The sequence below is a fragment of the Sander lucioperca genome, chromosome 7 (assembly GCF_008315115.2).
Source record: "Sander lucioperca isolate FBNREF2018 chromosome 7, SLUC_FBN_1.2, whole genome shotgun sequence".
NCBI lineage: Eukaryota > Metazoa > Chordata > Actinopteri > Perciformes > Percidae > Sander > Sander lucioperca.
In genome coordinates, this window is record NC_050179.1 from 34,757,402 (window position 1) to 34,772,927 (window position 15,526).

Consider the following 15,526-nt stretch of genomic DNA (forward strand, 5'->3'; position numbering starts at 1 on the left):
AAAAACAAACACATTTCTGATGTAGAAACCTTTTGAAAATGGGTCAAATTTGATGATCGAGTCATCTTTGCAGCTCTAGTTAATATTGCTCAGTTTCCTCTTTACTCAGTCGTTAATGAGCAGGTTATCACTCATGTTATACTTCATTCATTTTTATTAAATTCACAACAAAGAGGAGCCGTTTTGACATCTAAACCATGCAGTGAAAAGTGTAGCCAAGTGCATCAGCTTTAAGAGTTATTCTATAGCTAGTATGTTCAGTGTGAAAATGACCAACTATGCACAGTTAACCCTCGGGTTGTCTTCCGGTCGACCTGCAACCTTTTTGTTTTTCTGGGTCAAATTGGTCAACGCTTTTTCTCACTTTTCCCGACGTTTTTATCACTTTTTGGGGTTTTATTTTGTGCTTTTTTGACGTTTTTGTTCTTTTTTTCCACTTTTTTTTAAATCTTTTTTTTTGCTCGATGGTGTTTTAAGCCCCCAACGTTGCCTTCCAGGCAGCTAACCCTAACCTTAACCAAGGGGGTCAGCTTATCCTCGGACCGCAAACCTCCTATGGCGCCATTTTGATGCTACCAAGCCATCACCCCCCGTTAGCATCCCATTGACTCCCATTCATTTTGACGTCACTTTGACAGAGAATAACTTTACATCTGAAGAGTTTAAAGACTCTATTTGTCCGTTGTTTATTTCTAAAGAAACACGACAATGTATAAAAGGCTCCATTACCTTGTACCTCACGTTATGGCTCCGTAGCAGACGTTTTTATAAAAATAGGCTAACGATTGGGTCATAACCACGCGACTTACTGTCTCATAGTAGAGGAATTACCGTATAGTACAGGAGAAGCTCTCAGGCAGTTTGGACTTCCATTAGCTGTTTAAGTTTAATTACTAATGTTAACTATCATTTTAGTGATCAATAATTAGCCTGTGTCTATGTTATCTCCTTACATATACCTACGCTCTCCGTCTCTGCTAGATTGGGAATGATTGAGATTTCTCTTGGCACAGCTACCAGAAGACTTCCAACTTTCAGACAGGTAGCTCACGTCACATCTACGTCTTCAAGCTCAGTTGGAGGCTGCTCAGTAACGCTCAGCCATCACCGGGAAAGAGACTTCTAATATCCTTCACTGGTCTCCGTCCAGAGACACGGGATCTGGTGGTCCATTCTTATAGACTGTCTATGACCTTAACCCTAATCATAACCATTGCTGCGCTGCCTGGAAGGCGACGTTGGGGGCTTAAAAAACCAAACAACCTTTTTTTTTTTTAGACATTTTATCAATTTTTTCAATGTTCTTGTATCATTTTTTTTTTCCAAAATGCTATAAAACTGAATAAAACACCTAAATTCAATCAAAGTAGTGAACTGATCATTTATTTTACGGAACCATCCACGTTATTTTTTATTTTTTTGACAATGTGGTTGAAAGAAACCCAAATTTTCTGATCAAATTTGACCCCGAGGTCAACCTTGAAAAAAACACTTTTTTCCCCAACATTTTTGATGCCTTTTTTCACAGTTTGTTTTTGCTTTTTCCAACATTTTAAATTGTAAATTTTTTCTTCTACACATTTTCAGCGCTTCTTTCTACGTCCCATATTTTCTGATATAAAACAAAAATTTTAAACGGGTCAATGTGACCCGAAGTCAACACAAGGGTTAAACAGGGGACCGAGTCTTACACATTATACAGAAGGCATGAAGCCGACTGAGGACAGACAGATGTTTTTAAGGTGGACAGCTGACTGTTTGTAGACACTTCACTGTCCAAAATGACTTGACATGAAATTGAGTTTCAGGGTGAATTTCCCCTGTAGCTCTTTATCAATGCTGTTATATTTGATTTCATGAGTAAAGACAAAGACTTTGATGCACTAGAAGCTTACATTTGTTTGACCACAAGATGGAGCTGAAGGTGTATTTTTATTCTGAAGAGAGAGTCTTTGACTTCTGTATGTTGGGAGGAGTCGAGATTAAAAAGTAAGAAGTGAGCAGGACCGGTAGTTTTAGGTTTTAGTTAGTTCGTATTTAGTTTCACATTTGTTCAGTGTTACACTTAAAGGACTTCTTGTAACTGTTGAGGTATTTGCGTGTGTGTGTGTGTGTGTGTGTGTGTGTGTGTGTTTGTCATACTTCTGGCAGCGTCCACACTTGATGAGGCTGTTGGCTTCCCTGACAGACGAGTCGTACATAAAGCCGGGATACGCCGTGTCACAGGGCTGAAACGCTTCCATCTTCTTCTGCTTATGACCTGAGACACGCACGCACGCACGCACGCACGCACGCACGCACGCACACACACACACACACACACACACACACAGTGAGAACTGAACCTAAAGCAAATTCCTCCTAATTTTAATTTAAACTCCTCCAGTGAAAAAACATGTTTTCATCGTCTTTCTGCCTCTGCGAGGACGTTTTCTCTTCACACACACACTCTCTCTCACACACACACACACACACACACACACACACACACACACACACACACACACACACAGTGAGAACTGAACCTAAAGGAAATTCCTCCTAATTTTAATTTAAACTCATCCAGTGAAAAAACTACGACCATCAAAATGTCCTCAATGTGTTTTCATCGTCTTTCTGTCTCTGTGAGGACGTTTTCTCGTTTTCACACACACACACACACACACACACACACACACACACACACACACACACACACACACACACACACACACACACACACACACACACGTTGTACTCACTTGTATGATAGCCAGCCTTGGCTGAATGGATGAAGATGGATCACAGAGAACACCACGCCCGGAGTGATGATGATGATGGCGGTGATGGAGATGATGATGAAGATGAGGCCGGCCATTTTGAAACAGGATGTTTGTAAATGAGACATAAAGATGAGATGAAGAAAACAAACGCACCCCCCTGTCTGTCCAACTGTCTGTGCGGCTAACGCAGCACGCTAACATCATGTCATGCGAGCCAGGCGATGTTTAGCAGGTATAATAAGTGGTGGAGAGTAACTAAGTACTTTTACTCAAGTACTGTACCAGCGTTTCCCCTCGGTTTGTGGAAGACTTAGGTACGCATATTTGGTGGGGAAGGGTTTAGGGGTCATTTTGGACCATTATTATTACCATATCTGGGTGTAAAACTTTGGAAAAGCTAGTCCAACAAAAATAATTCGATCTGAGAAAAGTCCTTTAGTTAGTTTGGTGCTTTTTTCGCTGTTTCGGGCGGTTTTTTTTGCCGCATTTTCACGTAGATTCAGCTTAGGTGCTGCCGTAATCGGCTCGGGAGCTGCACCTCAGACTTCTAATGGCAGGAATACTCTGCTGTTCTTACATACAATTGTAGGTACTCGTCTTTTACTTTGCATTTTTTTTATTTTACTTTCCAATTTCCATTTTCTGCTAATTTCTCCACGACATCTCAGAGGGAAATGTTGCACTTTTTACTGCACTACATTTATTTAATAACTTTAGTTACTTTACAAATTTAGATTATTGAAACAAAAGATGTATTTTGTGATGTATTATTATAAAGGACTTACTTGATCCTTTGATGGAATTCACAAGGGCTGGGTTCAAATAATAGATTCTCCAATTAAAATCTTTGTTTGAGTGATCTGATCTCGATTAATACAATCCTGAAATTGATCTTTTAATATTTACCTTTTCACCATGGATGTGTAAGTTAAAAGTACTTTTTTTATAACCCTATTTTCCTGTTTTTGTGTCTGAGTGACTGATGGGAACAACAATCTTTGACTTTGGTCCAGTATTAAGCGAGATCGCTGCAGTCGGCAGCGGAGAAACAAGCTACAATCTAAGTTAATAGGACAATTGTCCAGATTTTATTTACTTTCACAAAAGTGCTTGTTTTGCCGCTGACAGACTCAGATTAATATTGTAAGTGTGTGACAACATTATGGAAAGGATTTCTAAGGAGGTTGACCTTTCTGTTTAAGAGTAAGATCCATTTTAAACATAGAAATATCTGCGAAATTTCTACTGCTAAACCCACCAGACTCCATGTAAATAAACAGTGATTTTAGCATCATAAAATACACTTCATTCAAAGTCGACAGAAACAAAATAAAACTATGAAAAGCCGTTTTGGGTCGTCTTTCCACTTTTCCAACCATCACAACTCTAGTTTTGGTTGAAATAAACACATAGTTTACCGATTTACATGTGAGAATATGTTGGCTCTAAACACGCTAAAAGTATTGATTTTTTAAATGGAGTCTGGTGGGTTTAGTGCTAGTGACTTCAGAGCTGTTTCTGGTTAAATAGAACGGTCTCAAAGAGGTTTTAAAGGTCTATCTCTGAGATAAAACAAAGTGGTGGAGCAAGCTAGAGAAAGAACAGAGAGAGAGAGAGAGAGAGACAGAGAGAGAGAGACAGAGAGAGAGAGAGAGACAGAGAGAGAGAGAGAGAGAGAGAGAGAGAGACAGAGAGAGAGAGACAGAGAGAGAGAGAGGAGAGAGAGAGAGAGGAGAGGAGAGAGAGAGAGAGAGAGACAGAGAGAGAGAGAGAGAGAGAGAGACAGAGAGAGAGAGACAGAGAGAGAGAGAGACAGAGAGAGAGAGAGACAGAGAGAGAGAGAGACAGAGAGAGAGAGAGAGACAGAGAGGATTTTTTTTGAAAACACGGTTTACTCCACGGGATTATAATGTAAAACAGACGCTGGCAGCTTCAAAAAGACGCCAAGTGTGAACATAGCCTTACAGGGTAATTCTACCCGGTGGTATTATTACTTCTTCCGCCTGTCTGTGTGTATGACATTTAACATGTTTTCACATCTTACCGTCCACAAAGTAATCAGAGTGCCAGAGACCACAGAGATTAAAGTCCAGCAGGAACCTGACGGGAGACAAAAACACATTGTTAACCACAAAAAAATATAGATCTATTCAACAGGTTCTCACTCCCATCTCGTAAAATACAGACGCTTGGTCAGGTGCCTTTGTCGTTGTTATTGACGCTAAAAGTCTCCTTTAGCGTCATATAACGCGCTTTATCTAAACTATTGGCGTCCCTTTTGACGCAGTTATGTATGGAAAAGGTCGTGGGTGGGCTTACGTTTCCGTGACACGCGGGAACGGGACGGTTGGGTTTAGGAAAAGGTCGTGGGTGGGCTTGCGTTCCTGTTCAAAAAATTTGAACATGGACAACTTCTCAGTCCCTCCCCCCTTTCTGCTAAAGCCCAAAACGGTCTCCTAAGCCCCTCCCCCCACAAGGGAGAATGAATGCGTGTGCATGAGCAGTGATTGACACGCAGTTAGACACCCCCCCCTGGCCCCTGAAAGGGACAGTTGAGTTTAGGGAAAGGTCGTGGGTGGGCTTACGTTTCCGTGACACGCGGGAAGAACGGGACGGTTAAATAAACAAGCGGGACACAATCCCTCGTCTCCTGGGTGAAAGTCCTGTGTTTGACCCATCATCCACTACTCTCTAAACCCCGTGTAGCTAAACTCGCTGCTCTCCCCGGTACTTTATACAAACACGCTGAAGGACGACTTTTTTCGTCGCTTCAGACGCTGACAGCCACTGTCCAAACGTCCGTATTTTACGAGTTCGGAGTGAGAACGGGTTCTATCTATTTAACTCTTGGTTTTCCTTTATTGACCTTTCTTAGCTCTTTAAATTGTACCTTCACTCGGCTGTGACAATTTAACGTGTTCACAAAATAGCCTTCGTAAAATGTTTTTTTTTTTTTTTTTTAAATACAAAAAGAAGAATTTTGAAGACTCTTCAGCTACACGGTTCCAGCTGTTTCTCTGGATGACAAGCAGCCTTTTTACCCAATATTTACCTTTTTACTTCCTGTCGCTCTCCTCTGATGAACTACTGACTAACAGCACTAATAAAACACAGGGTTCAGACACATTTTAACCCATACTTTTCCATGACTTTTTCATGACTTTTTGGCAAATTTCTATAACTATGTATTCCTGAAAATGTCAGTCGACATTATACAATAAGAATAAAAATCTGTGACAATTTATGTGGTTCATAGTGGGATTGGTAACATCGTACCCCGAATAGAACGGTGAGGTTAGGACGACGTGAAAATACATTTATTAATCACATATTATTATGCTGTGGGTCTTTTTATGTTTCCAAAACCTTTCCAGGCCCGGAATTTGCATTTTTCAAATTCCCTAACTTTTCCAGGTTTTTTCAAAACGTCTGAACCCTGAAAACAGCTGTCGAGACTTACATCAGAGCGTTGGAGAAGAGCCATCTGATTAACGCAGCGATGCAATAAAAGGGCTGCAGGAGGAAAAGAAAAACAAGGTGATATAATACAGGAAGTGGTTTTGAATATTATGGAGCTTTTAAATGTGACAAAATGCAGAGTGGAGTGACTAAAGCAGTCGGATTTTTGATATCTGTCAGAACTCGTTTTTCCATTTTAAGAACATTAACGGAAAAAAAGGAATTACCATGTTTTTTTTGGTTTTTTTTGTTTTTAGACCAAAAACATAAAAATGAAAAACATCCCTTTTCCTGTTTTTTTTTGCTCTCAGAATTAAAAAACAAAAATAAAAACGATAAGATGTATTCTGTTTTAAACTGAAGAATGAATAAAGATCGTCAGACGGGAGTAACATAAATAGATTAACGGTTCAGTTTTTCCTTTTTTGGGTCTACAACAAAACAAACTGGTTACAAATCCAATCTTTTGGTTATATCATCACTGTGATATGACCCAGATAATGTTATAACACAAATACATGGCCTATGAAGTAAACAACTCCTCTTAAAGGTGCTGTAGGTAGGATTGTGAAGATCCAGGACTTTTGAAAAATTTTAAATCAACAACTTCTCAGTCCCTCCTCCCCTTTCTGCTAAAGCCCAAAATGGTCTCCTAAGCCCCTCCCCCCACAAGGGAGAACGAATGCATGTGCATGAGCAGTGATTGACACGCAGTTAGACACCCCCCCTGGCCCTGATTGGTGCATCTGAACAGGGAGCGGTGGATTTTTGCAAATCTCACTACAGGCTGTAGGTGGTGCCAGAGGAGCCAGATTTCTTTTTTTTTAATTACCTGCTTCATGTAGTTCTACTGGAACATAGGGTCAGTTTCAGCAAATATGACAGAAAGTTAGTTTTATAAGGCTTACCTACTGCACCTTTAATTATCATAAAACCAATGCTGTTGCTATGAACGTGTGTCGGGTCAAGTGCCAACAACTAACTAACTAACTAATAATACAAATATACAGTCCGACAAATAATCACTTATATAATTACAATTTGGTACATCTAAACAAAATCAGTCTACCTTAGGACACTGGTTCTCAAGCTTTTTTCAATAATATTCCCACTTTGAACAGTGTTTGTAAGCCATGTACCCCATAAACAGCGTGAATAATTTTTGGTAGAAAAAAACTATAAAGAGGAAGATTACAGCGATGTCAGCGATAGATTTACTAAACTACAACCTTGGACCTGGAAAACATTTAGATGATGATGGAAAAAGGAGACAAAGACGGTAGAAAGAAGGAAGTAAGGCAAGAATAGGTCCAAAATAGTAACAAAAACTTTTGACAAAAAATTGACAAACTTGGAGAAAAAAAAGACAGTAGAAGTAACTACAGCCTTGGAACTGAAAAACATTTTGCAAAAAATGACACGTACCACCTGCAGTCCTCCAGAGTACCCCTAGGGGGACACGTACCCCCTTCAGTCCTCCAGAGTACCCCTAGGGGGACACGTAGCCCCTGCAGTCCTCCAAAGTACCCCTAGGGGGACACGTAGCCCCTGCAGTCCTCCAAAGTACCCCTAGGGGGACACGTACCCCCTGCAGTCCTCCAGAGTACCCCTAGGGGGACACGTAGCCCCTGCAGTCCTCCAGAGTACCCCTAGGGGGACACGTACCCCGTGCAGTCCTCCAAAGTACCCCTAGGGGGACACGTAGCCCCTGCAGTCCTCCAGAGTACCCCTAGGGGGACACGTAGCCCCTGCAGTCCTCCAAAGTACCCCTAGGGGGACACGTAGCCCCTGCAGTCCTCCAGAGTACCCCTAGGGGGACACGTACCCCCTGCAGTCCTCCAGAGTACCCCTAGGGGGACACGTACCCCCTGCAGTCCCCCAGAGTACCCCTAGGGGGACACGTACCCCCTGTAGTCCTCCAGAGTACCCCTAGGGGGACAAGTACCCCCTGTAGTCCTCCAGAGTACCCCTAGGGGGACATGGACCCCCATTTGAGAACCACTGGTCTAAAGTGACGACAACAACTCAGTACATCTTAATCCTGAGGATTGTCTGATTTAACCAAGGGGGTAAGCTTCGCTTCAGAGCTCGAACCTCCTATGGCGCCATTTTGATGCTACCAAGCCATCACCTCCCGTTAGCATCCCATTGACTCCCATTCATTTTGGCGTCACTTTGACAGAGAATAACTTTACATCTGAAGAGTTTAAAGACTCTATTTGTCCATTGTTTATTTCTAAAGAAACACAACAATGTATAAAAGGCTCCATTACCTTGTACCTCACGTTATGGCTCCGTAGCAGACGTTTTTATAAAAATAGGCTAACGATTGGGTCATAACCACGAGACTTACTGTCTCATAGTAGAGGAATTACCGTATAGTACAGGAGAAGCTCTCAGGCAGTTTGGACTTACATTAGCTGTTTAAGTTTAATTACTTATGTTAACTAGCATTTTAGTGATCAATAATTAGCCTGTGTCTATGTTATCTCCTTACATATACCTACGCTCTCCGTCTCTGCTAGATTGGGAATGATTGAGATTTCTCTTGGCACAGCTACCAGAAGACTTCCAACTTTCAGACAGGTAGCTCACGTCACATCTACGTCTTCAAGCTCAGTTGGAGGCTGCTCAGTAACGCTCAGCCATCACCGGGAAAGTGCTTCTAAAGGCCTTCACTGGTCTCCGTCCAGAGCAACGGGATCTGTTGGTCCATTCTTATATACAGTCTATGGATTTAACCTATTTTTTAAACCTAATTTTAAACCTTAACTTTGTTACTTTATACACCTACTGACTTCTTTTTTCTTACTCTTATGTACGCCTACATTTTACTTTGAGCCACTGTAACAACAATCTCCCTGAGGGGATTAATAAATAATCATAATAATAATAATGCATTTTATTTATATAGCACTTTTTGCAACACTCAAAGACACTTTATAGAGTTTTTGAAAGGAAATACACATACTACGAAAATGTACACACAAAAAGTACACCTAATAATTTTGACTTGTGATTTGAAAATAGACAGATTGGTGCAATCGCTGATAAAGTATTCAGATTTTGATTTAGCGACACCTTGTGGTGATCACTGGTCGCCGGATAAATACCCCTAGGGGGACACGTACCCCCATTTGAGAACCACTGCCTTAGGATCTTAGCTAATGTTAGCAATTAATTGAGGTTAAACAAAGAAACCGTGATTATTTAATAAATAAATTGACAATAAGACAATCATGTAATACTTACAGGCCTACTTGCTATGACTACATACAAACTGGATGCGTGGTCAGTGAAGCTAACAGACATTGTGTATGGTTGATGGTAACTCACACTGAGCAGAGGGCGGGCGCTGTTGGCGTGATGATGACTGTTCTTACACATGGCTTGGTAGTCAAACAACGACACTCTGCACACAGACAAACATTCAGACTCACGTCAGTAACACGTCACCACGTTAAATGTCTTCACAAATTTCTCAACAACTTCCTAACATCATGAAGTGCTTTCTGTCCGTCAGTCCTACTTTTTGTACATTCCCATCTTGAGGAGCGACGCCATCACGGACCCGTCCACCTCGCCCAAGAAGCGTCCGACCTGGAAAACCACAACGTGGACAAAGTTTATTAGTTTTGTCTGGGCTTGCCCGGATTATCCACAAGGGCAAGTGGGCCAGTGCCCAGGGGCACCAACCATTCACAACCAGTGCCCCCCACTGGCACCACATGACACAAGCTTTAAAAATATTTTTCGTAAATTGTTAAATTATTCACTTGAAATTGTTGAAAGACCATACATTACTTGTTCATGAACAATAATTTCACAATAATAATACATTATAAATAAATCAAGATTACATGGCACTCCCCCTCCCCGATCTGTCAGAGTTGAGTTGGTCCACAAGTACGCGCAAATGTATCTTTTTTTTTTGTTTTTTTAACGGCTACAGAGAATTAATCCAAAATGGAAAGTAGACATGTACCGATACCGGTATTGGATACTGCCTAAAACGCTGGTATCGAGAAGTACTGGAGTTTATGCACCGATCCGATACCACGTAATAAAGCCCTAAAGAAAATCTACGTTAAAGTAGTTTATTAATGTTATTTTTCCGTTATAACTGACTGTCAAACTGCATAATAAAAGAAAGTTGTGTGGCGTTCATTGTTCATGTTTCACAAAGAGTTTAACCTGAGCCAGACCAACAACAAAGATAGAAATAATATCACATCCATACAGAGATAGTAGTATACAGCTGTTATACATCATATCATCATACAGGGATAGTAGTATACAGCTGTTATACATCATATCATCCATACAGAGATAGTAGTATACAGCTGTTATACATCATATCATCCATACAGAGATAGTAGTATACAGCTGTTATACATCATATCATCCATACAGGGATATTAAAATATATGACACACTGGTATCTGATCAGTACTCGGTATCGGCCGATACGCAAGTTCAGGTATCAGAATCGGTATCGGGAAGCAACAAATGGTATCGGGCCATCTCTAATGGAAAGACATCAATTGAGTGGTTGTGCAAAAAGAAAGTTAAAGAAAGACAAGGACTCTAGACGTTTAGCCACGATTCAAAATATTCGATTCAAAAAGTTTTTTGGTGAGAACATCAGGGGGAATTGCGGTCACTAGCAGCGCTGACGAAGCCGAAGCTAACTGTGGAGACGGTAACGCTAGCGGGGGAGATGGTACTGGAGGTGGTCAAAGAAATGGACTTTGGGGATGTAGCTAGTCGCCTTTGAGGCTCCACATTGTCTTAATACGGGCCTGTGTCTAGGGCTGCACGATGTGAGGAAAATATCTAATTGAGATAATTTTGACTGATATTGCGATTGCAATATGATTCACGATATTGGAGGGAATGATTGTTTTCATTCTCACTTTCACTGAAAAATATTAAAATTAGTGCTGTCAAATGATTAAAATATTTAATCACGATTAATCGCATTGTCATAGTTAACTCACAATTAATCGCACATTTTTATTTATTCTAAATGTACCTAGATTTCTTTTTGTCCCATTATTCTTTCTCATTTTAATGCTCTTATCAACATGGAAAAGTGGATCAGCCTGCTTTGACGACGGGGCGGAGAATTGATATCAGCTGTGTGCTTGACCATCAGCCGTGTGCTTGGCCATCAGCTGTGTGCTCGGCCATCAGCTGTGTGCTTGGTCATCAGCTGTGTGCATGGCCATCAGCTGTATTCTTGGCCATCAGCTGTGTGCTTGGTCATCAGCTGTGTGCTTGGCCATCAGCCGTGTGCTTGGCCATCAGCTGTGTGCTTGGCCATCAGCTGTGTGCTTGGTCATCAGCTGTGTGCTTGGTCATCAGCTGTGTGCTTGGTCATCAGCTGTGTGCATGGCCATCAGCTGTGTGCTTGGCCATCAGCTGTGTGCTTGGTCATCAGCTGTGTGCTTGGTCATCAGCTGTGTGCATGGCCATCAGCTGTGTGCTTGGTCATCAGCTGTGTGCTTGGCCATCAGCTGTGTGCTTGGTCATCAGCTGTGTGCTTGGTCATCAGCTGTGTGCTTGACCATCAGCTGTGTGCTTGGCCATCAAGTGGTATTTCAGACTGGACGTGCTGCGATGACAGCTCAGTTCACAACGACAAAACACACAGATCACTTTGGTCTTGTCATTGGAACCATTTGGCAACTTTTTAAAAGTAAACTTTCCATTCAGAATCTTACTGGCATCCATTTCGGCGTCTCGCGCTCGCCATCCACTCAAAACGTAACGTTAGCCTACTACTCTTTGGCCAGCTCGCAAGTGTGTGCGGCGTGCCTGTTGTTTAGTTTCCAGTCTAGCTAGATCCGATGTGGTGTTGTTGTTTTTCTAACGTTACCTCCAGGATCTGTGCTAAGCTAGGCTAGCGGTGGGGGCGTCAGACAGAGTTACAACACGCACGGAGATGAGAGGGGTATGTCTGGACTCTGGGGGATATGGTGAATAAGCTAAAGTCTCAATAAGTCACCGTGTTCCTTTAAAATCTCGGACAAATACTCCGGGGCCAGGCCATTTAAGGCCTTGAAAACAAACAAAATCTTAAAATTGATTCTAAAACGCACAGGGAGCCAATGTAGGGTGTAGAGAACAGGAGTGATGTGTGCACGTCTAGATGTATTTGTCAAAAAGCGAGCAGCAGCATTTTGCACAAGTTGAAGTCATGAGATGGAGATCTGATTCAGACCAACATAAAGAGCATTACAGTAATCCATGATTACAGTAATCCTTGAACTAATAAAGGCATGAATAGCCTTTTCTAGATCGTGCCTGTTAAGGAAGGGCCTTACTTTAGCCAGGAGACGAAGCTGGAAAAAGCTCATTCTAGCAACATTGCTGATCTCATGCAGACTACACTGATGATTAATGAAAACTTAATTATTCATTCAATTCTCTTGGAAGTCTGCTCTACAGAAAAGACTGATCTGTTGGAACAGATGCAATAAATAAAAAACTACAGGTCTGGTTGCTGAGTTAAGGTACAGGGAGGCTACTAGGGATCGACCGATACTGGTTTTTAAAGGCCGATACCGATGCCGATTTTTAGTAGTTAATAAAACCAATAACCAATAGTTAAAATTGAGATTTTGGAATGTTACAAACTCCAACACAAAACTTTGTTAAAATACTTTATCCCTCCTATTGTCCTTGGGTCAAATTTGACCCATTTTCAAAAAGTTTCTACATCAGAAATTTAGGTTTCTTTCAACCACATTGTCCAAAAAAATAACGTGGATGGTTCACTACAACACTGTTCACAAGGAAAATAAATGATCAGTTCACTTCTTTCATTGAATTTGGGTGTTTTAGTCAATTATATAAGAATTTGAAGAAAAAAAATGATATTTTTTTTGGAAAAAGCTTCAAAAATGTGGTGCAAAAACGACGAAAAATCGTCACAAAAAAAGCACAGAAACAAATGGTAAAAGTGACAAAAAAACTTGGACAAGAAAGTGACAAAAGTGTGGAGAAAAAAAAAAGAAGTTCTGATTTAAAATCTTGACCCAGAAAAAGTTAAAGTTGCTTTGGTCCTGGTCGACAAGAAGACAACACAAGGGTGAAGAAATTATTAATAAATGAGAAACTTTGAACATAATCCCCAGTAACAGAGAGTCAGATAGTGTTGTGGGGGGGGAGGGGGGGGGGCATTAAGTCTCACAGAAAATAGAAAGCCAGGTGACCGTGAGGAGGTATTGGCTAAATTCGACAAAAAGTGTACTGGATTAACATCACTTACTATACCTTTAAAACAGAGTGTGTGAAGTGTTAACCTGTGATTTAAAGTCTGGCCCTTAGCAGCAACAGAGTCCCTGAATTATTCAGAGCCTTTTGTCTCAGCCGCTCTCTGCACACACTTTATGCCTGGACGGGAGTTTCCCAGCAGCCTCGGAGGGACTCGCAGGTTTGCGTTAGCGGTCGGATGCTGCTTCCAGCGAAACCTGACCCTCTGTTTACCTGACAGCAGCAGCAGCAGCAGCAGCGGAGGGTAAACATATGGGAATAAACTTAAAAATAAGAGCCAGGGTCGAAACTGCTGCCAGGCGCTCTGTCAGCAGTCTGTTGTGTTTCTGCTGAGTGATATTCAGGACTGCAGCAGTACAAAAACAGCTAACAGTCAAACATCGTATCAGTAAATCACAGATGGTCAGCTCCCAGTTTGAGTCTATATCCACGACGTTGCATTTAGGAGATTGCTCCTTTGCTGCCAGAAATTCCGCCGTATGTCCCTCATTTTGGTCGTATGTCTGTTACCTTCCTCTGTCTTTGTGTTGGCGTTCTAACCTCTGGTGGATTTGTGAGGACTATGGTTAACTGCTCCTCAGATCTCTGCAGGGTAAATCCAGACAGCTAGCTAGACTATCTGTCCAATCTTTTTTCTGTTGTGTTACGACTAAAACAACCTTGAGATCTCCACCTATCTAGGGAGGTGCAGGGACATGTATGCATGTATTGAGAAAAGCTCAAAAACCCAAAAATTGTCGAAACAAAACTCGAAAAATTTGACAAAAACTTTAAAAGGCGACAAATGTTGGAAAAAGAGCCAAAAAACTTCGAAAAACAGACAAAAAAAGGGGACAAAAACAGAGAAAAGTGTCCAAAAAAGACTTTGAAAAAGGCGACAAAAACGTGGAAAAAAATGGTCAAAAACAGACAAAAAAAAGCGACAACATCGACAAAATAGCCACAAAAGAAACTCGAAAAAGGAGATATAAACTCAGAAAAAAAGCAACAAAAACGTTAAAAGAAGCGGCAAAAAATGTCGTAAAAAGCAAGGACAACCTTAAAAAGGTACAAACGCTTCGGAAAAAGCCCAGTTTTGTTTATTGGGGGGGCCGCCTATGAAACAAGCACATGTTCCACCAAAACAAGTTCCTTCCCGAGGCTATTTAGCAGCTGCACCGGGTTTCCGTCCGGCGCCTAGCGCCAATAACGATTGTGATTGGTTTTTAAGAAATGCCAATAAACCAGAGGACGTTTTCCTCCCATCCCAGAATGCTGTGTGGACTAGCCAGACCTTCCTCCACAGCGCTGTGGAGGAAGATCTGGGAATACGAGACTAGAGTGAAGCTAGCTCAGAGGATTAAAGGAGACCAATGCGCGCCGTCAGCATCGCCCCAACCGCACAAAGCATGAAACCCATTTTAGTCTGTCTGAGTTTTGCGTTTTAGGGTCCTATTTTAACGATCTAAGCGCACGGCGCAGGTGCGTTTAGGGCGTGTCCAAATCCACTTTTTCTAGTTTGACGGCAGAAAAAAGGGTCCGTGCGCCGGGTGCATGGTTCTAAAGGGTTGTAATTAGTGTCTTCATTAATCAGAGGGGTGTTTTGGGCGTAACATGCAATCAACCAATCAGAGATCATCTCCCATTCCCTTTAAAAGCCAGGCGCGTTTGGACCTTGGAGCATTGCTATTATGATGGAGGATTTGCACCGTAATATTTTTATTTGTAATCTTCTGCATGTGTGTGTGCTGCTGTGTGTCCCTGTGTGTGTAACAAGCATAGTGTGCATGCGCTGTGCATAAGCCTAGGAGCATTTTACTAATTTGCTGTTAAAATAACAATGAAATGCTGCGTTATTGACTTTAGACCAGGTTTTTGTTGGTCAATGGCGCGTTCACTTCCCGCTGCCTCAAGATAACAATACGCCAGTAACACCAGCACGCCCAGAATGCACCTGAACACACCTCCCTGTAAGACCAGCACGCCCAGAATGCACCTGAACACACCTCCCTGTAAGACCAGCACGCCCAGAATGCACCTGAACA

At 41.7% G+C, this 15,526-nt stretch overlaps 1 protein-coding gene across 3 annotated transcripts in view; it reads right to left on the reverse strand.

Annotated features, from left to right (window-relative positions):
* LOC116036315 (voltage-dependent calcium channel subunit alpha-2/delta-4-like) overlaps nt 1–15,526 on the reverse strand; it is a 137,505-nt gene that overhangs the window by 8,492 nt on the left and 113,487 nt on the right. For 2 of the 3 annotated variants that reach the window (XM_031279827.2, XM_031279825.2), the window contains 6 exons: nt 9,751–9,821; nt 9,558–9,633; nt 6,223–6,275; nt 4,807–4,862; nt 2,742–2,762; nt 2,143–2,260 (listed from right to left, as the gene is read on the reverse strand). In XM_031279827.2, coding sequence (XP_031135687.1) covers nt 2,143–2,260; nt 2,742–2,762; nt 4,807–4,862; nt 6,223–6,275; nt 9,558–9,633; nt 9,751–9,821 — 395 coding nt within the window. The remainder of the gene's footprint in view (nt 1–2,142; nt 2,261–2,741; nt 2,763–4,806; nt 4,863–6,222; nt 6,276–9,557; nt 9,634–9,750; nt 9,822–15,526) is intronic. The other variant, XM_031279828.2, reaches the window with a different exon arrangement.